Genomic DNA, 26,141 nt, shown 5'->3' on the forward strand with positions numbered 1-26,141 from the left:
GAAATTTTCTCAAAATTTTGAAGTAAGGCTATCTTTATCATTCATTTGCAAACATTGACAGTATAATCAGTTGATTGAACCTTATTTGTTTGGTTATTGGTTATTTATTTACTGTATTGACATGTCTGTTGCAGCAGTATCTCGAACTAACAATAAGAAATTCAAGTGGAGTCTAGATCTAAATACAAGGTAAAAAATATAATTTGTAATGGATATTTGTCTGAAATCCGTGGTTTTTATATAAATTATTTAATTTTTTAGAAATAAACAGGAAAGAACTGATCTAGCCTCACCGCCAGGTTTTAATCCTTCAGTAAGTCAAGTTCATACGGAATCTTCTAAAGAATCTGATTCTAATCATTTAATAATAAAAAAATCATGGGATCTCGCTTTAGGACCTTTAAAACAAGTGAGTGCATAACTTATAATGAAGAAGGAATACGCATACGACATAAAACGTGTCATTTCTATTATGTGTTTAAGTGTCCTAATATTTTATTTAAATTAATGTAGTAAATATAAACTAATTTCGAAATGAAACTTATAAAGTTATTCTGATGTTTTTTCTACGAGATAAGTTCAAATGGTTTTTTAGTCTATTAGTGCTTCAGAGTTTTTTCAAGAATTTTAAGACTTTTACTGAAGCAATTCCTACAAATTAGACAAGCTCATCAATTTAATTTAAATTTCTGTATTTTTGTGAAAACGGGGTAAAATTATATCAGAAAAGTTGGTATATATGTGTGTACACATATTTTTTTAAATTTAATTTAAGAAGTATCTATATCTGAGAAACTGGACTCGAAGCTTTGTTCACCGCACTCAAAAATGTGCATACGTTACAGAAAATCCAGCCAATAATCGGTAATTGAACTTTAAAAAGTCTTTTAAGAAATAAAAATCTAAAGTAGCAGCAGAACTCGAACTTAGTATCTCCGCGCGAGAGTACAGTTTACTACCAATTGGAGTTTATCTCTTATAAAATATATTTTTCCATAATTACTTTAATGCCTACTTTGTTTTTTAGGTACCAATGAACCTTTTCATTATGTACATGTCCGGCAATTCGATTTCCATATTTCCTATTATGATGGTATGCATGTTAGTAATCAGACCTGTGAAAGCTCTTTTTACAATGCAAAATAGTAAGTAACATTATCATAATTAAACATGGTTTTAGTTTTATTTGTTCATGTATTTGTAAAATCTACTATGAAATTATCACATAACATTCTGTATCTGTAATCCACACGGTCTAATATTACTTTAGAAGTTCTTATTGTTAATCGTGAACAGTGTTGTATAAGTCAATTTTTAGAGGAAAGCTTGTCGCCTCTATCACGGAACTATAGTCACGAATGAAAGTTCCCATTACCTAAGTGTAGTGTCAGAAACATTATTTGTGAAAGTCAAGTTTTCAACACGAAACTGATGAATCAACCTGCAATTAATAAAAATGCAAAACCCGTCAGAAATAGAGAAAACACGTATAATTTAACAAATTAAATCAACTATACCCGAAATTTTTCCGAGAATTGTAAATAATGATAAATCTATGACGAATGACCAAGCACTCAGAATGAGACGAAGTACTGTATTTTACTGTCACTGTAGATAAAGCAATAAAAATAAATTAGGAAAGACGAGCAAATTTGTCTGATATCAATCAGACATCGAGGTCCATCGTAGAAATCGTTTCATGCGGATGATACTATTGTGTTTGGTACAGTGAGGAAAATCTCTGGTTCAATATGAACTTAAAACAAAAACTGTGCAGATTGGATGGGTTCTAGGGAAAAAATTTTAAATTAAAAATTAAAAAAACGATAACTGTGACAGGATCTCTAAATATCTTAAGAGGTAATATCATTCAAGATGTAAGGATAAACATCGAAATAAATGAAAGTAAAGCATCGGCGGATATTGCTTCCTATGTTCCAAAAAGAAAGCTTCTTAAATAGGAAAGTATAGTGGAGGCAAGGCCACTTGTTGTCTGTCTACCTTCTTACTCCCCACCTACGGCAAATTCAGGGATTCGCAATTTTATTAGGTCTCCTTAGTGGGAAATTACTTGAAGTCCCACTTTACTTCTGTTCATATCATGTAGTACAATATTTAGTTCTTCCTCTTTTTTCTTTTAATTAACTCGTTTTAGCAAGGATAACCCGGGTAATGAAATGCATTCTATTTTTATCGATAAAATCAACATATTTCACACAATATTGAATTTTTTATTTTAAAAACATAAACAAAGATATAATCTTACGTATGTTGAGAGTTAAGAGTGATGTATGAACCCTTAGACAGTTGTACTTTCAACATTTAAAGGTAGAAGTCAACCTCTAACTCCTTCACTGTATTACTCGTATTTTACACGAATTTAGAGGTAGTACTTATTGTACTAAGAAAAGGTGCCAAAGTATAACCAATGTTTCAAGACTCACATGCACAATGCAAATTAATATATAGTCTCTGTTCTGGTGAACTTGGAACAAAAATTCAGGTCCCTGGAAGAGATGAAATTCTTCCGTCGAACTGAAAGGGACACAATCCAAATCCTGTACACAAAACTAACAAAGTTATGACAACCTATAAACTGAAGATGACGTCAATTTAAAATCGTTCTATAAATCATTTATGAAGATAAAACCTTCGATAGAGTACAACCACCAACTCAGCTATAGAATATTTCTTTTGCTGAAACATAGACATCTCTGCATGTGCTAAATTCTCCTTTAAACCTATTACTAGAACATCTTAAAACTTTGAATTACTTAAATACATATAGAATTTATCCTATTTCTCAAGCTTTTATTTATTTTTTTCAGCCTTTAAAATGATCGAAGGTAGCCATGCAGCAGGACAAAAGTTTGTCTATTTTCTTGGAAATATAGTGAACATCGTTTTGGCCCTTTATAAATGTCAGTCGATGGGCTTATTGCCTACACACGCTTCCGACTGGTTGGCCTTTGTAGAACCACAAGTAGCTTTAGAATTTTCAGGTGGTGGTATGTCTTTGACTTAATGAAAAATCGAAAGGGAAAAAGTAACTTGATTTTTTTTTTTTTTAACTTCATCAATTTATTATTTAATAGAAAAAAAAGGATATTTAATAGAAAAAAGAAAGAAGTTGTTTTTTTTATTTTAATTACTTAAAAGTAAAGAACAATGAAATTTATCCTATATTTCTAAATTTAAACATGTAAAAACGAAACATTTTTGTAAATTTAAAATACACTTTGTTAAACAGTTAATTCATTACTTTCGACTAAAAAAAACGGAACAAAACTTATTGTAAAATAAGAAAAACAGATAAATTAACGAGTAATATTTAATATACTGTAATGATGCACTGATACCAAATCCGCAGCACTACTTCTTCCCAGCTTCTTTTGCTTTTTCATCTACAAATGCCAAGAGTTTGTTGAATAGAGTGGCTGGATCTTCAACTTTTTTGACCTGTGTTTTTAAAATTAAAAAGAAAAATATTAAAATATTATGTGGAAATATTAAAGCCTAAATGTGTACATTTTAAATGATATCACAAAAATATTTTTATTTTTTTAAAAAAAAGGAATGACCTCTGGGTAAAAAAGGAAAACTAGGATAAGGACCTTTAGGAGTTTTTCTTAAATTTGTCTGCATATTCTTGAAATTGTAACCAAATCTTTTGCGGTTCTGTCACCGGACATATCTGTAAAATTTAATGATGGGCTTTAATTATTGTACACTGTAACTAATTTCATGTTAAATAACTAATTGTTTGTTACAAAAAGCTATAATGGTATAAAATAGAGTATTGATCATAGTTTTTGGTGACTGATTCATTAATGCAAAAGGAATAAAGAATATTACCAATTTCAGTCACAATTTAAATTAAACATTTTGAAATGAGAGCTGAATTGTGGACTGTGGATGTATTGAACATCAACTGACGAGGTGGTCGAGGGCTTAGTAAAAACTCATTATGTAACTTCTTTGATAGTTAAGAACAACTCATCAGATTTTAGTTCCCGTCAGAACTTCACAATTAAAATAACCCTAGCTTTAGCCTGGGATGCTCACGGAAACCTTATGGGGCAGGTGACAAACTAAATTGTTTTTCAGAATAAGAAAGAGCCTTTTTAATAAAAAATTAACTTGTTTCAAAACTGAGGTTTCTGTTTTTTCGATTTATAAACGATGAATTTTAATGAATTTCTCGAATTGAAACTTAGTACGGAATTAAAAATTCTGAAATTTTTATTATTTTGACAAGTTTTCTACTGAGTAAAAACACTTTTATATTTTTATAGTTTGTATCAACTGGTACACAACAGCTTTTAACCAGCTAATTGCCATGTACAAAATGAAATTTCCAAGTTAAGTGCAATTCAACTATGTAATTAAAAACATTGTACGATGCCAATTAGTCAAGGTAAGCCCAGAGCTTAGCAATAACTTCTCTTCCTTTTCGGATGAATCAGTCACAAAAAAAGAAGATGAATAGTGACTCTAAGCCCATGTGTTTATTTGTTATTTTCTGGTGCATCCATTACAGTTGTTAGATATGAAAGTGATACTTTACAAAACTTCCCAAGATTTGGTGTTTCTATGTAGAGTGTCATGAGGTTCAGAACTGATGGGTGAAGCAAGCCCACATACCAGAAGCAAGTAAAAACTATCAGCAAAGTTTGTTAAGTATTCAAATAAGACCGAGTGGTCGTTTAAGGACACCTTACAGGCCACTGAAGATTAATAAATCACATGCATCGCATAAAAGTACTGTTTTTTTTTTTTTTTCTCATACGTATTCAATTGTTCATGATTACTATTTCTAAAGTTTTTAGTGAATGTGCGTTCCAGTATTATCTAGCAATTACTCAAAGCAACACTGAAATTTTCTTGTCCTTATTTATACAAGGTCTCAGGAATGACTATCGGGATCTTGTTTTCAACTGAAAAATTGCGTCGGCCTATCCATCTATCTTCCTTCAAAGTATTTATCGATCTAACTCTCAACAATAGAAACATAATTTTTCATGAAAAATGGTACACGTTACACTAATTCAAACAAATTGAAAGTAAATTTATAACGAAACTATTTTGATATAAAAAAAACTCATTAGTAATACTATTCACTGATGCAGTACTAAACTACAAATTGGTCTTGTTTACTACAAATTGAGCAGAATTTTTCTAATTTCACGAAAACTACTCTAAAAGTAGTATAAAAGACGACACTCCAAAATATTCATCGAATCCTCGAATTAGAGATTTATTACAGTACTCAATATGTGGCTTTGCGACTGGAATGATGGGTTTAGAGACATGAAAAGAAATACCTAAATCACTTCGACAGATATTTGATGAATACTACATAATACTATCTGCAATGAGTTTAACTTTTCTCCAGTACAAACAATGCAATATACAAAATATCAGAAATTCCAAACTGCTCTCTCTACTTGTTCTTATTCATCTGTACATTATTTTGCCTCTGCTATCATCCTTGACAACCCACTACGCCAAATGAATCACCAGAGGCGCCAAGAATACTTTGTGGACTGAACTTGGTATCCTATACAGTGCTACAGATAGTTTTTTTTTTTCTTCTGTCCATCACATATAGGTGTAAATAGACCGCGTTGTTTTTATTTATATGTTTTCGTTTTTTGTTTTAAAGAAGTAATTGTCTTTAAAGGCGATTTCTTTTGACACAAAGTACAATGAGTTAAGAGCCATCTTCATTCAAATAGGAGAGAAATTGCAAATATATTGTATCTTCTTTTAGAATTTTATTAAAGACACAGACTTTAACACAATTACATTGGACAATGACTCAGGCATTGTCTAGTTTAAAAAGCCTGCACTGATGTTTCCAAAATAAATGAAAGCAAAAAAGAGGTTGTTGTTTATAAATTCAAATCTTGAAAAAATAAACTAAAAAGAGATCTATTCAAATCAAACTTTTATAAACTTTAGAAGAAATGTTATGGAAACGACCAAATCTTTTTTGAATCATTAATTAATGGTTGCATACCTCATAATTCTGAGCAATGTACATCCCAGTGTATACTCCAACTCCGAAGACAAACTATAAGATGAACATAATGAAAATAATGCAAAATTTATCATTTATAATTTACTTAAAAATTACTGGCCACTTACAAGTCCTTTTAGCATTACGCCTCTTACGAATGTATTAACTAGGTGCACATTACTCTAATTTAGGATAGATTTATCACTTTTTTAAAAATTTTATTCCATACAAAACCTGCTTTCTTGAAACCCTGCCTAACTATTAAAACGTTTCTATTGAACCAGCTGCTAAGAACCCATATTTTTTAAAACAAAAAGTAATTATTATTTAATCGAATTTATGATTTAATTTTAAATATTAAAAAGTATGTTAATTATAATTTTTCACAGAATGTTTTTTTAATTTGATACTATCTTAATTACGGCAGCCGTCACGCGGTGTTTACGTGATTTGAAGGGAGTAAACAAAGGCTACCTAGGAGAAGGAGATGAAGGTCGTGTCAGTTCAAATTCGTTATTTTGGTTCGTAGTTTAAATGAGTGCGCGATTAACATGGCATCAAAACTATTTCGGCGTCAAATGCATCAAAGGTACTTTTTATATAGCTTCATTTTTCAAGTTAGACTGGCGATTGCAAAAATATTTTTTTTCTTTGATCGTTTGAACTTATTTTCAACCAAAATTGGAAGAAAATGAGTTTATTCTTCTTTAGGTCAACATTTTTAGTCATTCTTCAAAAAACCCTTTTCTTTGTTCAGGGCCATTTGCCGAATGCGTACATTTGGATTGAACTGTACATCACGTAGGCATATGACAGCAGGAGAAGTAGCTACAGCTCTTAGGCCCTTTTATTTTTCAGTTCATCCCGATCTGTTTGGAAAATTTCCAATTGAAAGAGTATGACAAGTATAGTATTAACTGAATCCAAAAATTATATTCTGTATAGTTTTCTAAGTGTTATTCGCTTTTATATTAACTGAATTGCTACAAATTTATTTTCAAGAATTTTTTATATTCCTAAACGCTATTATTAGTTGCAAGCTATCTCAAACACCTATTAATGGAACACGCATTGAGTGAGTGCTCCAGGTTGTAAACTTGCGAACTATTTCTTTTTTTTTTTTTTTTACATAATTTATTTCTTAAGAGAAGAACCAATTCTTGGTGAACATATAATATTTCAACAAAGTATGATATTATTTATTCATCATAAATAAAGGATAGGATTATCTTTTAGATGTTTAAGACATTAATTAGCTTGATTTTTTTTAAATTAAAACTTTTAATATTTGTTTAAAATGATCTTAATATTGACATTTTCAATTATATTTAATTTTCACTTTAGGCCACAAATGAAAATTCTCTTCAGGTGCTTAGTTCCTACATTCAAACGCTACAACAAAAGAATAGACCACCCAGTCCTGCCACACTAAAATTTTATTTACGACCCCAAGGAAATATATCAGGAAAAGGTATTATTTTATTATTCTTACCCTTATTATTATTATAGTTGCTTATTTTGAAATATTCGATAAAAGAAATACTTTTTTTTTTTTAACAGGAAGTTTGAAACCTGTAAATATAAAATTAGCGCAGCGTGATATTAGAAATACCGTAGTTTCCATTCTATCTACTTGTAATTTACCAACAACCTACGTTGATCAGATCGCCCCTGAAGTTGATAAGAAAAAAATTCGTTTTACTGGACCTGATGAAATATTCCGAAGGAAAGTCTACAATTTTGAAAATGATTTACGCGATGCTATGGCTTATGATATGAAAGAAGAAATCAGAAGGGCTAAGGGTTGTGAGAATTTGATGTAAGTACATTTTTTATTTTACAATTTCGATTTTTAGATTCGATTTTCGCCCAGAGCCAATCGGAGTGCACATTGTCACCGATATATTCCCTCGTTCGTTACAAAAGTGGTCAACACTCGAAGAGTTCTAAACTAAATCTAGCATAACTAAAACAAAACTAAAGTTAAAAACTTTATTAACTGAAATAATTTTTTGTCATTGAACCTTTGAGTTACCGCTACAGGAACTAAGCGGTCAAAATCCTTCAACAAGTAACACTACTTTGCTAAAAGGATCATTCATTTTAGATCGTTTTTATCGCGTTACTTTTGTATTAAACATTTTTCTAGAAAAAAAAGAAATTGATAAAAGGCACTTCAGTGTGGAAGATGTAGCATTTAAACTTTCATTTAAGATACCATTTACTTTCATAGTATAGGACTTATGTATAATATAGATAATGTTTTTGTTAATGTTGAAATTTGGAGTATGAAGAAAATTACTTTCTCGAAAACTCTACCCAATGATGAATTCTAAATCTAAAATTCGTATATACTTTTGAAAATGTGTATATATGTTACTATTTAGGTTGGTAACATTTACTAAATGAATTTTTTTGAAAAGTTGAAGTTATGGTAGTTCTAGGAGAAGGTAAGGGTTAGGGCTTTCGTCTGAAATAGTCGTTTCAGTAAAAATTTGCAAGTTAGAATCTTGAAAATTATAAACAGGTGTATAATGTACAATTATCATATTAAATGGTAAGTAATATTTAAAAAACCATAATGTTTAAAACAGCTGAAAAGTTACTTGGTTTGATAGGAACGTAAAGATTCAACTGTAAAAATAAATGATTATTATTGGCATTTTTGTTTTGAATAATGACAAACAATTACAAGATCTTCATAATAATTTACAACTTCTGAGTCATTTCTTTTTCTGATTTTATGAATAATTAATCACACTCGTCGAACTATTTTGTTTTGAGCAATTATAGAACAATTTTTTATCTGTTCAAAATATCAAGAATTCAAATGATAATCATTATCCAGTGCTATTTCAGTAATAGCAATAATATTTATTTGCTACAAAAATTTTGCTTATCAGCTATAGTAACTATTAACCCATTTATTAATGCATTAACTATATAGTTAAAAATAACTAATATCATCTTGCTGTATCACTGTTTAAAAATATCATAGAATTTATCTAATTCTGTAAGAAAAAGAAAAATCCAACAGTCTCTCTTGTGATCTCTTTTTTGTAATAGAGATCTCACGGTTTCTCGTTGATATAATTACTTCTAAAATTTTTAGTTTTATTTAATTGTATTTGGAAACAAGAAATCTTCATTACAATCAATACTGTTTATAGTTTTCAAGCACAAAACCTCGTTTTTAATTCTTATTAACATACAGTTTGTGTATACATACGATACATTATATCAAGAAATGCCTTGAAGGGACTGCCCCCCCCCCCCCAAAAAAAAATATTTCTATTTCTAGAATCATTATTTATCTAAAATTTATAAATCTCTAGGAAAATTATGCAGAAAATCAGAGAAATTTACGAGAAAAACGAAGAAAATATTAAGTGTAAAATCGTTTTAGTAAATTTGTACTTTAGGTAAAGGAATATTCTTTAAACTCGAAATTTAACCCTCATTAAGTGTATCTAAGAGGTACAACATTTCATTAAAAAAGCACTTTAGAGTATGTCCGATCGAGATCTCTCTCTCTCTCTCTCCCACTTCAGTGTTTTGTCGTATTTAATAATATTTTTTGAGTATGAAATGATATCTAACTAAAATTGGAATTACAATATTAAAAAACTTATTTTTTTTCGAGCTTACTATAAAATTTTATTGGCCATAGAGTTTCGTTTGAACTTGGACATTTAGAGTTATGTTTGGCTATCCTCTTTGTTTTCTGAGGAAGTCCTGTTTATAATCATGTTCTGTGCGAGCTGTGATTCTACAGTATCTTTTTAATGGCTGTAAAACTATTGCGAGTCAAGTGTTTATTTAGTACAAATTTTAAGTGTAAAAGTAAAGTGAAAGTAAATAAATCAATTTATCCATTTAAATTACATATTTTAATATAAGTTAATATACCTTTGTACAAATAATTATTAATCATTAATTTTTTTTGGTGCTATTTCAATAATTAAGTGTTTTTTATCAGCGCAAATATGATAATTGTAGTATATTTATCTTTCTTTTTTTAATAACTTTTTTTTTTAAACTTTCTGGTACTGACTTTAATTATGATTGAAGCCAATTCTGTCTTTAATTATGATCGAATCCAGTTTTGTCGTTAATTATGATTGAAGCCTTACTTCTTCATTAAAGATTTATTACTTTACAAACGTTTACATGACTATCTTCAAATAAAAATTGATAGGCCTTTATCTGCTGACATGTTATTCGAAAGTTAAAAACAAGATAAATTTCCAATTATTAACATTTCCGGTCAATTTATTTAATTCTCGTTACGATTGAGAAAGTTATAAAGCACTCTAGAGGGAAGAGAAGTAAAAGTGTTAGAAAAAAAATTGCATGGAAACATTATTTTTAAGACATTGGTGAGGTTTTGGAGACAAGCAATCCCCTGTGATACCTAAATCCAAATAAATAATTATTTAATTTTTATTTTATTTTGGCTTAAAGTTTACTATTATCAGTTTATTATTAATTTTACTTTCCCATTCTTAGGAAAGATAATAAAGAAAGTATCCTGTCCGTGCTAAATTTTCGGTTTCGAGTTAGATCTTATATTTTCGTTATGAGATCCGTTGAATCCGTAATTTTACTTTTCGATTGTGTTCCATCAGGGGACCTGAATGTTGTTCAAGCGATTAAAAATCTCCTTACCGGAAATAACATTTTACTGAATTCATTAATTTGGAGGGGGAGTTCTCGTAAAAGGTTTAAAACTTTCTTTAATTGTTCTCAAGTTATTCTATAATATTAATTTGAAACTTTTCTCTAGAGAATGGTATTGAGGGCACTTCTAGAATAAGGAAGTGGATTGACAATCGTCTAAAGCAGGAGTAGTCTACTGCCCAAATGATCTTGAGGGCCAATTTGGAAATTCATTATAAGCCTGCGATCTGCTAATAAATTTATATGTATAAAAACTTTTTGCAGTGAAAACATTCATTTATTGATATAATATAATATAATAATGACAATTATGAGATGGTCGAATAATATTTATTTAATTAGTGATATATTTGTTTCTTTTAACTCTTTCACTTAATACTTACAAGTCGATCTCAATGCGCGTATTTGCTCTATACGTAATTGGTAATTGATTTTCAGGCGTTAACTTCGAGCGAGATTTATGTTTGGTAAATTGAATTTCTCAGGTGAAAGTAGATCCAAACGCGCTCATTTATATCAAACGGACAAGAGATCTAACAATTCGAAGTTCCAAAACTATATTCAAAGTTTCAAAAATACAGCTAGAAAGCTGCAATTTGGCGCAATAGTAAAAGTAAATTAGTTCTATAATAGTCTATATATTCTCAGAGATTACACTAACAGAACAGGAGATTTATCAATTCGAAATATGAAGGAAATAAAAAGCTACTAAACTTTCATCACCTTCAAAAATTGAGAGCTAGAAAGCTGGATTAAAAGTTCCAAAACTTTAACACTTTATATCTCCTTCAAAAAAAAAAAAAAAAAATTGAGCTAGAAAGCGGTAATTGTGCACAAACGCAGGAGGTTGATGAGTACCTATAATTGTTCATATTTTCACAGAGAATCACACCTGTAGGACGGACGGGAGATACAACAATTCGAAATATGAAAGAAATGAAAAGCTACTAAACTTTCATCACCTTCATAAAAATTTTGAGCTAGAAAGTTGGATTGTGTCTACAAATGAAGATGTAGATGAGTACCAAAATTGTTGCGCATATTTTCACAGAGATTAAACTAGTAGAACGGGAGATTTTCTGCATTTCGAAATATGAAGCTACTAAACTTGTATAACCTTATATCCCCTCCGAAAATTGAACTAGAAAGCGGCGGGAATTCTTTACAACAGTAAAGGTGAATGAGTACTTATAAATGTATATATTTTCGGTAAGTATAACTTTATGTTGGTAAATTTTTACATTCGTACATTTTAAGATGTAAATTAAAGTCAGTACTTCGAGCATTGTATATTGTAGAAAGTAGATTGATTACTTAAACCAATCTTTAATAAAAGATTCAGATTTTAAATTTATTTAAAAAAAAAAATTGCCCACAAACACATCGAAATCTTAATTAAGTTACATTTCTTTGTAACTAAATTTAACTACGCGTGAAGGATATTTGCATTGAAATAGTTTAATGTACCATCATAGTCGAACGATTGCATAAATAGTTTTATTTGTGAAACAAAGAGCTAAGATCCTAACTAAACAAGGTCATTTGCCTTTATATTATTTTCATCATTTATTAACTAGACTTGTTTACTCCGTTTATTACTTAACTACTTTCAATTACTAATACTGATCAATCAATCACTTTTCACTTGATTCGTTTAAATCTTAATTTGTCGTATAATCAAAGAGAACACAAATAGAAACTTGGATGTTTTCGTCTCCTTGAATCCTTTTTTCTTTATCTTACTATTTATCATATTTTTTTTCTTTCAATTTCAATGATTTGTTCAAAACATAAAACACTGTGTTCACAACTAGATTATAAGTATTATCGTTTTATTAAGTGATAGAAAATATAAGGTTTTAAAAATATTGGGGTTTTTATCGTTTAAAGTGCTAAATTAAAGAAGATATAAGGTTTTGAAATTTTTGGAGTTTAATATGAAGGTCAAAATTTAAGTAGCAGTATTCTGCTTTCTACAGTTGAGAAATCCATGCAATTTCGTACAATCATAGGGAACATTTGTCTTTACAACTGGATGAAATATTATCGTTTTACATGCGCAAAAATCTGTCGCGTAGGAAACGAGATATTTAGAGTTAAATTTTGGTTTCGTTTGAAACAGTAAAATCATTAACATCAAATATCTGGAAAACCACTCGATAGATTTGGTTCATATTTTACCTGTATATGGAGACATCTTTTGTCTATATTTGTATAAAATTTCATAAAAATCTGTCTGGTAGGAAACGAGATATTTAGAGTTAAATTTTGGTTTTGTTTGAAACGGTGAAATCATTAACATCAAATATCTGGAAAACTATCTGATAGATTTGGATCATATTTTACCTGTATATGGAGACATCTTTTGTCTATAATTGTATAAAATTTCGTAAAAATCTGTCGGGTAGGAAACGAGATATTTAGAATTAAATTTTGGTTTCGTTTGAAACAGTGAAATCTTTAACATCAAATATCTGGAAAACTACTCGATAGATTTGGTTCATATTTTACCTGTATATGGAGACTTGTTTTGTCTATAATTGCATAAAATGTCATAAAAAAATCTGTTGGGTAGGAAACGAGATATTTTTTTTTTTTTTAACCTTTATTTAGATTTTTACAACTGCACAGAAATCAATGCAACAAGCAAAACAGATGGTCGATAATAGAGTGTGCTGATAGGCTAGGCCAACAAGCACACATTGACATGAACGACGTCCATCCAGCGATAGCAGTCGTTATATGCCATAATAGCAGGAGAATCACGAGATATTTAGAGTTAAATTTTGGTTTCGTTTGAAACGGTGAAATCTTTAACATCAATTATCTGGAAAACTACTTGATAGATTTGGTTCATATTTTACCTGTATATGGAGACATCTTTTGTCTATAATTGTATAAAATTTCGTAAAAATCTGTCGGGTAGGAAACGAGATATTTAGAGTTAAATTTTGGTTTCGTTTGAAACAGTGAAATCTTTAACATCAATTATCTGGAAAACTACTCGATAGATTTGGTTCATATTTTACCTGTATATGGAGACATCTTTTGTCTATAATTGCATAAAATTTCGTAAAAAACTGTCGGGTAGGAAACGAGATATTTAAAATTAAATTTTGGTTTCGTTTGAAACAATAAAATCATTAACATCAAATATCTGGAAAACTATCTGATAGATTTGGATCATATTTTACCTGTATATGGAGACATCTTTTGTCTATAATTGTATAAAATTTCATAAAAATCTGTCGGGTAGGAAACGAGATATTTAGAGTTAAATTTTGGTTTCGTTTAAAACAATAAAATCATTAACATCAAATATCTGGAAAACTATCTGATAGATTTGGATCATATTTTACCTGTATATGGAGACATCTTTTGTCTATAATTGTATAAAATTTCATAAAAATCTGTCGGGTAGGAAACGAGATATTTAGAGTTAAATTTTGGTTTCGTTTGAAACGGTGAAATCATTAACATCAAATATCTGGAAAACTATTCGATAGATTTGGTTCATATTTTACCTGTATATGGAGACATCTATTGTCTATAATTGTATAAAATTTCGTAAAAAACTGTCGGGTAGGAAACGAGATATTTAAAATTAAATTTTGGTTTCGTTTGAAACAATAAAATCATTAACATCAAATATCTGGAAAACTATTCGATAGATTTGGTTCATATTTTACCTGTATATGGAGACATCTTTTGTCTATAATTGTATAAAATTTCATAAAAATCTGTCGGGTAGGAAACGAGATATTTAGAGTTAAATTTTGGTTTCGTTTGAAACGGTGAAATCATTAACATCAAATATCTGGAAAACTATTCGATAGATTTGGATCATATTTTACCTGTATATGGAGACATCTTTTGTCTATAATTGTATAAAATTTCATAAAAATCTGTCGGGTAGGAAACGAGATATTTAGAGTTAAATTTTGGTTTCGTTTGAAACGGTGAAATCATTAACATCAAATATCTGGAAAACTATCTGATAGATTTGGATCATATTTTACCTGTATATGGAGACATCTTTTGTCTATAATTGTATAAAATTTCGTAAAAATCTGTCGGGTAGGAAACGAGATATTTAGAATTAAATTTTGGTTTCGTTTGAAACGGTGAAATCATTAACATCAAATATCTGGAAAACTATTCGATAGATTTGGTTCATATTTTACCTGTATATGGAGACATATTTTGTCTGTATTTGTATAAAATTTCATAAAAATCTGTCGGGTAGGAAACGAGATATTTAGAGTTAAATTTTGGTTTCGTTTGAAACGGTGAAATCATTAACATCAAATATCTGGAAAACTATTCAATAGATTTGGTTCATATTTTACCTGTATATGGAGACATATTTTGTCTGTATTTGTATAAAATTTCGTAAAAATCTGTCGGGTAGGAAACGAGATATTTAGAATTAAATTTTGATTTCGTTTGAAACAGTGAAATCTTTAACATCAAATATCTGGAAAACTACTCGATAGATTTGGTTCATATTTTACCTGTATATGGAGACTTGTTTTGTCTATAATTGCATAAAATGTCATAAAAAAATCTGTTGGGTAGGAAACGAGATATTTTTTTTTTTTTTTAACCTTTATTTAGATTTTTACAACTGCACAGAAATCAATGCAACAAGCAAAACAGATGGTCGATAATAGAGTGTGCTGATAGGCTAGGCCAACAAGCACACATTGACATGAACGACGTCCATCCAGCGATAGCAGTCGTTATATGCCATAATAGCAGGAGAATCACGAGATATTTAGAGTTAAATTTTGGTTTCGTTTGAAACGGTGAAATCTTTAACATCAATTATCTGGAAAACTACTTGATAGATTTGGTTCATATTTTACCTGTATATGGAGACATCTTTTGTCTATAATTGTATAAAATTTCGTAAAAATCTGTCGGGTAGGAAACGAGATATTTAGAGTTAAATTTTGGTTTCGTTTGAAACAGTGAAATCTTTAACATCAATTATCTGGAAAACTACTCGATAGATTTGGTTCATATTTTACCTGTATATGGAGACATCTTTTGTCTATAATTGCATAAAATTTCGTAAAAAACTGTCGGGTAGGAAACGAGATATTTAAAATTAAATTTTGGTTTCGTTTGAAACAATAAAATCATTAACATCAAATATCTGGAAAACTATCTGATAGATTTGGATCATATTTTACCTGTATATGGAGACATCTTTTGTCTATAATTGTATAAAATTTCATAAAAATCTGTCGGGTAGGAAACGAGATATTTAGAGTTAAATTTTGGTTTCGTTTGAAACGGTGAAATCATTAACATCAAATATCTGGAAAACTATTCGATAGATTTGGTTCATATTTTACCTGTATATGGAGACATCTTTTGTCTATAATTGTATAAAATTTCATAAAAATCTGTCGGGTAGGAAACGAGATATTTAGAGTTAAATTTTGGTTTCGTTTGAAACGGTGAAATCATTAACATCAAATATCTGGAAAACTATTCGATAGATTTGGTTCATATTTTACCTGTATATGGAGACATATTTTGTCTGTATTTGTATAAAATTTCATAAAAATCTGTCGGGTAGGAAACGAGATATTTAGAGTTAAATTTTGGTTTCGTTTGAAACGGTGAAATCATTAACATCAAATATCTGGAAAACTACTCGATAGATTTGGTTCATATTTTACCTGTATATGGAGACTTGTTTTGTCTATAATTGCATAAAATGTCATAAAAAAATCTGTTGGGTAGGAAACGAGATATTTTTTTTTTTTTTAACCTTTATTTAGATTTTTACAACTGCACAGAAATCAATGCAACAAGCAAAACAGATGGTCGATAATAGAGTGTGCTGATAGGCTAGGCCAACAAGCACACATTGACATGAACGACGTCCATCCAGCGATAGCAGTCGTTATATGCCATAATAGCAGGAGAATCACGAGATATTTAGAGTTAAATTTTGGTTTCGTTTGAAACGGTGAAATCTTTAACATCAATTATCTGGAAAACTACTTGATAGATTTGGTTCATATTTTACCTGTATATGGAGACATCTTTTGTCTATAATTGTATAAAATTTCGTAAAAATCTGTCGGGTAGGAAACGAGATATTTAGAGTTAAATTTTGGTTTCGTTTGAAACAGTGAAATCTTTAACATCAATTATCTGGAAAACTACTCGATAGATTTGGTTCATATTTTACCTGTATATGGAGACATCTTTTGTCTATAATTGCATAAAATTTCGTAAAAAACTGTCGGGTAGGAAACGAGATATTTAAAATTAAATTTTGGTTTCGTTTGAAACAATAAAATCATTAACATCAAATATCTGGAAAACTATCTGATAGATTTGGATCATATTTTACCTGTATATGGAGACATCTTTTGTCTATAATTGTATAAAATTTCATAAAAATCTGTCGGGTAGGAAACGAGATATTTAGAGTTAAATTTTGGTTTCGTTTGAAACGGTGAAATCATTAACATCAAATATCTGGAAAACTATTCGATAGATTTGGTTCATATTTTACCTGTATATGGAGACATCTTTTGTCTATAATTGTATAAAATTTCATAAAAATCTGTCGGGTAGGAAACGAGATATTTAGAGTTAAATTTTGGTTTCGTTTGAAACGGTGAAATCATTAACATCAAATATCTGGAAAACTATTCGATAGATTTGGTTCATATTTTACCTGTATATGGAGACATATTTTGTCTGTATTTGTATAAAATTTCATAAAAATCTGTCGGGTAGGAAACGAGATATTTAGAGTTAAATTTTGGTTTCGTTTGAAACGGTGAAATCATTAACATCAAATATCTGGAAAACTACTCGATAGATTTGGTTCATATTTTACCTGTATATGGAGACTTGTTTTGTCTATAATTGCATAAAATGTCATAAAAAAATCTGTTGGGTAGGAAACGAGATATTTTTTTTTTTTTTAACCTTTATTTAGATTTTTACAACTGCACAGAAATCAATGCAACAAGCAAAACAGATGGTCGATAATAGAGTGTGCTGATAGGCTAGGCCAACAAGCACACATTGACATGAACGACGTCCATCCAGCGATAGCAGTCGTTATATGCCATAATAGCAGGAGAATCACGAGATATTTAGAGTTAAATTTTGGTTTCGTTTGAAACGGTGAAATCTTTAACATCAATTATCTGGAAAACTACTTGATAGATTTGGTTCATATTTTACCTGTATATGGAGACATCTTTTGTCTATAATTGTATAAAATTTCGTAAAAATCTGTCGGGTAGGAAACGAGATATTTAGAGTTAAATTTTGGTTTCGTTTGAAACAGTGAAATCTTTAACATCAATTATCTGGAAAACTACTCGATAGATTTGGTTCATATTTTACCTGTATATGGAGACATCTTTTGTCTATAATTGCATAAAATTTCGTAAAAAACTGTCGGGTAGGAAACGAGATATTTAAAATTAAATTTTGGTTTCGTTTGAAACAATAAAATCATTAACATCAAATATCTGGAAAACTATCTGATAGATTTGGATCATATTTTACCTGTATATGGAGACATCTTTTGTCTATAATTGTATAAAATTTCATAAAAATCTGTCGGGTAGGAAACGAGATATTTAGAGTTAAATTTTGGTTTCGTTTGAAACGGTGAAATCATTAACAACAAATATCTGGAAAACTATTCGATAGATTTGGTTCATATTTTACCTGTATATGGAGACATATTTTGTCTGTATTTGTATAAAATTTCATAAAAATCTGTCGGGTAGGAAACGAGATATTTAGAGTTAAATTTTGGTTTCGTTTGAAACGGTGAAATCATTAACATCAAATATCTGGAAAACTATTCGATAGATTTGGTTCATATTTTACCTGTATATGGAGACATATTTTGTCTGTATTTGTATAAAATTTCGTAAAAATCTGTCGGGTAGGAAACGAGATATTTAGAATTAAATTTTGGTTTCGTTTGAAACAGTGAAATCTTTAACATCAAATATCTGGAAAACTACTCGATAGATTTGGTTCATATTTTACCTGTATATGGAGACTTGTTTTGTCTATAATTGCATAAAATGTCATAAAAAAATCTGTTGGGTAGGAAACGAGATATTTTTTTTTTTTTTAACCTTTATTTAGATTTTTACAACTGCACAGAAATCAATGCAACAAGCAAAACAGATGGTCGATAATAGAGTGTGCTGATAGGCTAGGCCAACAAGCACACATTGACATGAACGACGTCCATCCAGCGATAGCAGTCGTTATATGCCATAATAGCAGGAGAATCACGAGATATTTAGAGTTAAATTTTGGTTTCGTTTGAAACGGTGAAATCTTTAACATCAATTATCTGGAAAACTACTTGATAGATTTGGTTCATATTTTACCTGTATATGGAGACATCTTTTGTCTATAATTGTATAAAATTTCGTAAAAATCTGTCGGGTAGGAAACGAGATATTTAGAGTTAAATTTTGGTTTCGTTTGAAACAGTGAAATCTTTAACATCAATTATCTGGAAAACTACTTGATAGATTTGGTTCATATTTTACCTGTATATGGAGACATCTTTTGTCTATAATTGTATAAAATTTCGTAAAAATCTGTCGGGTAGGAAACGAGATATTTAGAGTTAAATTTTGGTTTCGTTTGAAACAGTGAAATCTTTAACATCAATTATCTGGAAAACTACTTGATAGATTTGGTTCATATTTTACCTGTATATGGAGACATCTTTTGTCTATAATTGTATAAAATTTCGTAAAAATCTGTCGGGTAGGAAACGAGATATTTAGAGTTAAATTTTGGTTTCGTTTGAAACAGTGAAATCTTTAACATCAATTATCTGGAAAACTACTTGATAGATTTGGTTCATATTTTACCTGTATATGGAGACATCTTTTGTCTATAATTGTATAAAATTTCGTAAAAATCTGTCGGGTAGGAAACGAGATATTTAGAGTTAAATTTTGGTTTCGTTTGAAACAGTGAAATCTTTAACATCAATTATCTGGAAAACTACTCGATAGATTTGGTTCATATTTTACCTGTTTATGGAGACATCTTTTGTCTATAATTGTATAAAATTTCGTAAAAATCTGTCGGGTAGGAAACGAGATATTTAGAGTTAAATTTTGGTTTCGTTTGAAACAGTGAAATCTTTAACATCAATTATCTGGAAAACTACTTGATAGATTTGGTTCATATTTTACCTGTATATGGAGACATCTTTTGTCTATAATTGTATAAAATTTCGTAAAAATCTGTCGGGTAGGAAACGAGATATTTAGAGTTAAATTTTGGTTTCGTTTGAAACAGTGAAATCTTTAACATCAATTATCTGGAAAACTACTCGATAGATTTGGTTCATATTTTACCTGTATATGGAGACATCTTTTGTCTATAATTGTATAAAATTTCGTAAAAATCTGTCGAGTAGGAAACGAGATATTTAGAGTTAAATTTTGGTTTCGTTTGAAACAGTGAAATCTGTAACTTCCATGCAATTTCGAAGAATTATAGGGAACGTTTGTCTTTACAACAGGATGAAATATTATCGTTTTTGGTGCCCTATTAGAGAAGATATATGGTTTTTCATGACGTGGAAACTTTGGGTATCTCATGGCTACCTGTATAGGTATATTGAATTAATTTTTTCGTATAAATTGATGAAAATTCCATTCCGTTAACAGCAGTAAGAGAAGTCGTGTGCCTGCTCACGCCATTTCTTTTTTTTTTTTTTTTTTTTTTTAGAATCCAGTAGTCAATAGTAGTAAAACTCTTTCTTTTTTCTTTTTTTTTATAGCGGATGGTTGGAACAGAATGCAGAATCATCCAAAGAGAAACTAGCCGCTTGTGAACCAGTGAGAGAAGAAGTTGGCCGGTTGAAGGAAGTCTTATGCAAAGATTATGGACTCCTAGCGATATATTGGGAATGTGGCTGGAATATAACTCACTTTAGAGGCTGTCTGTTGGCTTTAAAAGCTCTTATTGAACATCATGCCGAAGTTGTCGGCTTTCTTAAAGGTTATTTTTTAAAGCTGTATTTTAATTAATGTTTAATTAACGGGGAGACAATATATTGTATCCAGAATGAATAAAGTTACAGCTTGAAAGTTCAGTTTACTTTCTTTAACTAAGAGAACTAGATGATATAAAAAGTGCTAACAATTTTAAAAGTGTAATAGTATGTTAGGTCACCATAGTTGACAATACATCCTCTAACACGACGAAACGTGCTTCAAATTAGGTGTATTTTCTCCTGTAAAGGATTCTCATCCTAGCTTTACCGCAGAGCTGGCCGATGCTGCTTTTCTAAGTTATTCTATTGGGTTTAAATCACGATAGTACAGTACAGTAATGCCTATTTTTTCAGGCAGGCTTTACATCCAACTACCAATTTAGGTGTCGCGGACGGAGGCGACTAGCAAACATTACTTTAAATTTCTTTTATTAACCTTTAAATAAAATCCAAGGCCTAAAGACCTTGGAATCGAACCCAGTGCTATTTTTTTTTTTTTTTTTTTTTTGTAGAAAGGTGTAACGAGTTTTCGCTACGTAAATCCTACCCAGTACTACTGACATTACCTGGGCGCCTTCTAGGCTTACTTTCCTCTCCAAGAACGTTCACTTCTATAACAACTGACTAACCTCCTCGACGAGCATCTTCTTTTTTTTTTTTTTTTTTTGAAGAGCCGATTGGTCTTAATATAATCTCCTTATCTGACGCTCCAACTGTGACCAAATTTAAATATAAATCAAATCAAACTTTATTTGTATAAAGATACAAAGTATCTATTACAAAGTAGTTCCAAGTTCATGTTTACTTTATAAACCTTGTAGGCTAGAAGATCTTAATTTTAAAACTTTTTTTAAATAATTAAAAATTGCGTACATATTTTTCTCTTCAAAATTATTAATTAATTTACAAAGTTCTTCTTTAGGATTATTATATTTATTTATATGGAGTGGGATTCTGAAACTTTCATAGACTGGGAAATTTAATTATAAATAAGGTTTTTGCTTAAAGTTGGTTAATCCAACTTAAGGCAATTGTTAGCGGTCTATTTTTGTTCAGTGTTCTTTTTTCAAAAATTTATTTAATCGTTGATAGAAATCACTTACATCTACAGGTTTCTGAAGCATGTAACTGTACTAGTTCTAAGTAGCTTTAGTGATATAAATGTACTTTTCTTTTTTCAGATAGAACATTAGTTTTTGGCAACGATACTGGTGTAAGTTTAGACGGACATATACTTCTAAACAGTAGCGAAGTAAGAGGAAACTGGTTAGATGTAAGTATTGAAATTCTTAAAAGATAATTGTCATTAATTTTAACAAACGTCTCTTTTAATTTTCAACTTAAATTACAAAATTGTTTTATTCTATTTTTTTTCCAATAAAAAAAAATGTAAATTATTGCAGTTTATAAAAAATGTGGGAAAACAAGATATTGCATTAAAAACTGTACCTTTGTTTGAGAAATCTCTTTCCATGGTCTTAAGAGATATTCAGGTTGTTAGAAGGTAAATTAAAATACTCTTAATAGAAATAGATTTTTTTTTTGTTTTAAATTATTGAAAGGGAGAATGATTAAAGAATATTGATTCCTCTGCAACCTAGAAGATCTCTTGTGGGTCCTTTTTACATCCTCCATGCCCAGTATTTTGTGCATAGTATGTAATCTGTCGGCAAATATAAGTCATAAAGGTGATTATGATATGAAAAGAGTAGAACGTTATAATTTGCATTTTGTTCTTTTTTGTTTATTGTTTACTTTTTCCATTGAATCTTTGCTTTCGCTTTGAAAGTAATTCATTCTGTCAAACTCTGCTCTCATTTCGATGTATAGCATAGAATCTTCTTTTTGAATTTTATTGGTTAGAAACAGAGTTGAAGGCGTAAAAAGTGATAAGTAACGTCGCCTGGTTGCTTTCTATAGATCATTGGTTACAATTACTGGAGACGCTTTTGAAGTTAAAGTTACATTCCCTACTTCCATATTGGCGCTCCAAAAGCTTGTTGTTGTGCAGTCTAAACGCACCGGGGTGCTGATGGCTTAAAAGGTTGGCTCTTTCCACTTTCAATCTATCTCTTCCACTCCAATCTAGATGCTTCTATTCTGTGACGTGATGTGCCACATTGTTACGTAGTTTGTCCTGGTCATTTGTCCCCCCTTTTGCTTCCTTGGTAATATAAGATAGACAATATATATCGATACTTGGTTTTATCGCAGCATTGCTGATTCGATTCTTATACATTTTGACTTAGATCCTTTTTAAAGGTATCGCATCTCTGCTGCTTTGATTTGGGTCCGATATTGCCTAATTTTTATTTTAATCCATTTTCATTTAAATAAAAAATAATTCATAGTGTGAAAACAAACAGTACTTGAATTTGTGAGCGACTTTATTCTCCAAACAATACGTTTTAAAAAAAAGTTTAGCATTTAATAACTGTATTTAATGAAAATTAATTAAAACTGTTAAATTAATTGAAGAAAAATATTTGCCATTTTGTTGAAAAGAAAGTTCCAGCCAAAAATTATGGTGAAACAATACGAAAATAATTTGAGGCGACTTACTACATCGTTAAGCGATTGTCAAGGAAAAGGAGGATATCCAAAACATTGGCCATCTTCTTTATCTAATTATGAGCTTGTCGTGGAAACGTAAGTTGATTTTGCAATCTTATACTGTAATACAAAATCTCGTGTTATTTTCTCACGAATAGTTCGAGCACAGTTATTGGTCGAATGAAAATTTCATTTACATTTTCTTTTAACTTCTTTCTATGTAAATATGTTAATCTTGAAAGAAAACAAATTAGTTGAATAACTAACTAATAGACTTTTTCAAAGCTAAAGCTCTTTCAAGGGTCCAATTTGTTCAAGAGTACCCTAAGACTTGACATACGGCTGAAGCCATCAGCAATCTCAATTATCTCTAAAGACAAATTCAACCTTATAGACGCCACAATAGCCGAGCGGTTAAGATGTTAGTTAAGATATTGGCATTGATTTCCGGTTTTATCCACTTATACTTGCGAGAAAGGCAACAATACTAGTCGAGTTTAAGTGAGGGCGCAGCTAAACAATACTAAGATGGAAAAATGTAGAATTAATTCTTCCAAGATAGGGTGCGATAAAATTAGCTGGAATTTGAGAGCTGGAAAGATTTAGACTGTGATCAGATTTAAAATACTAAGTTATTACGAAAGGACCTTTATATTTTTATTAATTTTAAGTATTGAAAAATTTTAATAATAATTTTTTCTTGGAACCCCCACACTAGACTTAAAAGAACAGAACTAAACAGACGCTATCGACTTCTTAAAAGATTCTTAGACGATAGATCAAAACTTTCTCTGGACAACAAAAGACTGATTTATACTTCTATTTTGAAACCCATCTGGGCGTATGGAATAGAGCTGTGGGTTTCAACCAAACGCTCCAATCTCCAAAGGATTCAATCGCTACAATCTAAAATACTACGAACTATTTGTAAACGCTCCATTTTATGTCTCCAAGCTGACTTATACACACTGACCTTAACATTCTTTTTGTCACCCATGTTGCTATTGTAAAACAAGATACAGAAAACTCCACTTCAGCCAGCAATCTCATATAAATCCTCTAGCTCAAAATCTTTCTTCTAGAACTCTTCCTGACAACCCGACAAGACGTCTTAAACGACAGTGTGGCCTCGTGATCTCCTCTCAAGTGAAGGAGAGTGACTAACCATACAACGTTTTGGAGTGTTATCACTGGGTAACTTCTCCACTAGTTACCTTGTCATTTACTACTCTATTGTATCATTGTAATCAGCTAACGCGTTGAAGGTAGCACAATAAACGCAAAAAAAAAATTAATAATAATTAAAAAGTTATATGTTGTAAAATATATATTTATGTTGATTTATTTATTTATTTTTATTTTTTCCAGAGAAGCTGGCCCTCTTATGCTGAGCCCTACAGGGCAGTTTATAGTTCCTTGTTCCTGTCCTTCTTTCCTTATAGTGAACTTTATCACAGAAAACTTGGAAAAAGCCCATGAGTTTTTGGAACAATATAAAGGGTGATTAAACATTTTTCTAATATTTTATTCTGCTTAAAAATAAATTTATTTAGACATAATTCTACTTAGTTATTTTATTTATTTATTTATTTTTTTTACAGACATAAAGTGATAGAAAAACAATTACATAAGAACTGTCTTAATGAGCTTGGATTAATTGCTTTAGATAAAGATGACTGCATTACACCGGAGCCGATGATAAGGTTTTGTGAGAATCTACTTAAACATAGGTACTAATGGGAAATATTCTGGGGTAGATTTATTTATGTAATAAGATTACATATAAATCTCTAATGACTCTCTCCTTCTATTTGTGATTTTAAAATTTAGCAGTAAAAAATCAGTATTCTTTGGAAATCACTTTGTCTTGATTTCGTTAGTACCTGGCTTGAATTGTTTCTCCAATTTCCAAACTTATTATTGTAGATGTAGATTAGTAAGCCAGTTTTCAGTTGAATAGGTTTCACTCATTAAGCATAATCCCTGCAAAAACATTCAAAGTAGTACGCACTGCTGCGTCCTGTTGTATCTTGAGCCATTCTAAGATGCACTAGCAAATTCTAAACTTTTGAGATCTGCATGTTACCGGTTATTATACGTATATTCAAATAGGAATTTGGCAAATTAAGAGAGAGAGAGAATCGATTGTAAATCAAAACAAAGGGTGCTGCCCAAATAGATCGGGTTGCTAGACACACAGCGTACCAATCAGTCAATCAAGATATATAGACAAAGTGGAAAAAAAAAGAAAGAAGTCAACACCAATACTGCACCATTGAGATAATAAAAACAGAAATATTTATTTAAAATGTGGTTAGCCTGCAGTGTTGGGAGAATATCTTTGATTTTATTAAATGTGTTGATAGTTGAGTATGCTGCTATCCTTCTCCGTCAGGGGTAAATAAACATTCGCGGTATGACGGGTAAAATCAGCGACAAATGTTTATGTTGTATTTTTTATTAATTCACAACCATGTTACAATTAACTAACAAAGATAGGTTATCTTCCTAAAACAAGAATTAAATTATTGTATGAATTTTAACTGTGTTGTACGATATCATGTGATTCTGTTTAAGTTTAAGATTTAGTCTCTCCCTTATATTAAAGCTAAAAGTGATTCATCAAGCTCGATCCCTTGAGGGTCTAGTAAGGAAAAGCTTACCTTTTTCTTCGTAAAGTTCAGGGTTGTTCACCAGTCATTCTTGCATAATCATCAAGTACCAAAAGCCATATATCACAAGCTAAAGATCTAAGAAGTGCCATCTTGGAAAGATAGTTTCTGAGGCTTCCTGCATAAAAAAAAAAAAAAGAATGCTAAGGCTATATTGATTTTTATGAACGTTCTCAAT

General features: G+C 30.1%; 2 protein-coding genes and 1 long non-coding RNA gene across 5 annotated transcripts in view; 2 read left to right on the forward strand and 1 right to left on the reverse strand.

Moving 5' to 3' along the window:
- The first annotated feature begins 31 nt into the window (after positions 1 to 31).
- On the forward strand, positions 32 to 3,254 carry EMC4 (ER membrane protein complex subunit 4). The gene is made up of 4 exons (XM_074139078.1): positions 32 to 189; positions 262 to 409; positions 1,028 to 1,145; positions 2,829 to 3,254. Exons 1-4 carry the CDS (start codon positions 122 to 124, stop codon positions 3,023 to 3,025), a joined length of 531 nt encoding a protein of 176 aa, XP_073995179.1. The 5' UTR covers positions 32 to 121; the 3' UTR covers positions 3,026 to 3,254.
- On the reverse strand, positions 3,127 to 6,307 carry LOC141459713 (uncharacterized). 2 transcript variants are annotated; one of them, XR_012461597.1, is made up of 4 exons: positions 6,151 to 6,307; positions 6,023 to 6,076; positions 3,615 to 3,694; positions 3,127 to 3,459 (listed from the first exon to the last, which is right to left on the reverse strand). It is a non-coding gene; the product is annotated as an uncharacterized lncRNA (long non-coding RNA). The 2 variants fall into 2 exon arrangements; XR_012461596.1 differs by lacking the exon at positions 3,615 to 3,694 and having other exon boundaries at positions 6,151 to 6,303.
- A 104-nt stretch (positions 6,308 to 6,411) lies between these two features.
- The window catches only part of LOC141459705 (T-cell activation inhibitor, mitochondrial-like), a 39,187-nt gene continuing 19,457 nt past the window's right edge, over positions 6,412 to 26,141 (forward strand). For both annotated transcript variants that reach the window (XM_074139068.1, XM_074139069.1), the window contains exons 1-10: positions 6,412 to 6,611; positions 6,780 to 6,918; positions 7,367 to 7,493; positions 7,583 to 7,841; positions 20,523 to 20,743; positions 21,920 to 22,011; positions 22,142 to 22,242; positions 23,244 to 23,387; positions 24,660 to 24,791; positions 24,893 to 25,021. In XM_074139068.1, the coding sequence (XP_073995169.1) occupies positions 6,574 to 6,611; positions 6,780 to 6,918; positions 7,367 to 7,493; positions 7,583 to 7,841; positions 20,523 to 20,743; positions 21,920 to 22,011; positions 22,142 to 22,242; positions 23,244 to 23,387; positions 24,660 to 24,791; positions 24,893 to 25,021 (1,382 nt within the window). In that variant the 5' untranslated portion in view covers positions 6,412 to 6,573. The remainder of the gene's footprint in view (positions 6,612 to 6,779; positions 6,919 to 7,366; positions 7,494 to 7,582; positions 7,842 to 20,522; positions 20,744 to 21,919; positions 22,012 to 22,141; positions 22,243 to 23,243; positions 23,388 to 24,659; positions 24,792 to 24,892; positions 25,022 to 26,141) is intronic.

The sequence above is a fragment of the Rhodnius prolixus genome, unplaced genomic scaffold (assembly GCF_049639745.1).
Source record: "Rhodnius prolixus isolate KJV_2025 unplaced genomic scaffold, Rpr scaffold_17, whole genome shotgun sequence".
NCBI lineage: Eukaryota > Metazoa > Arthropoda > Insecta > Hemiptera > Reduviidae > Rhodnius > Rhodnius prolixus.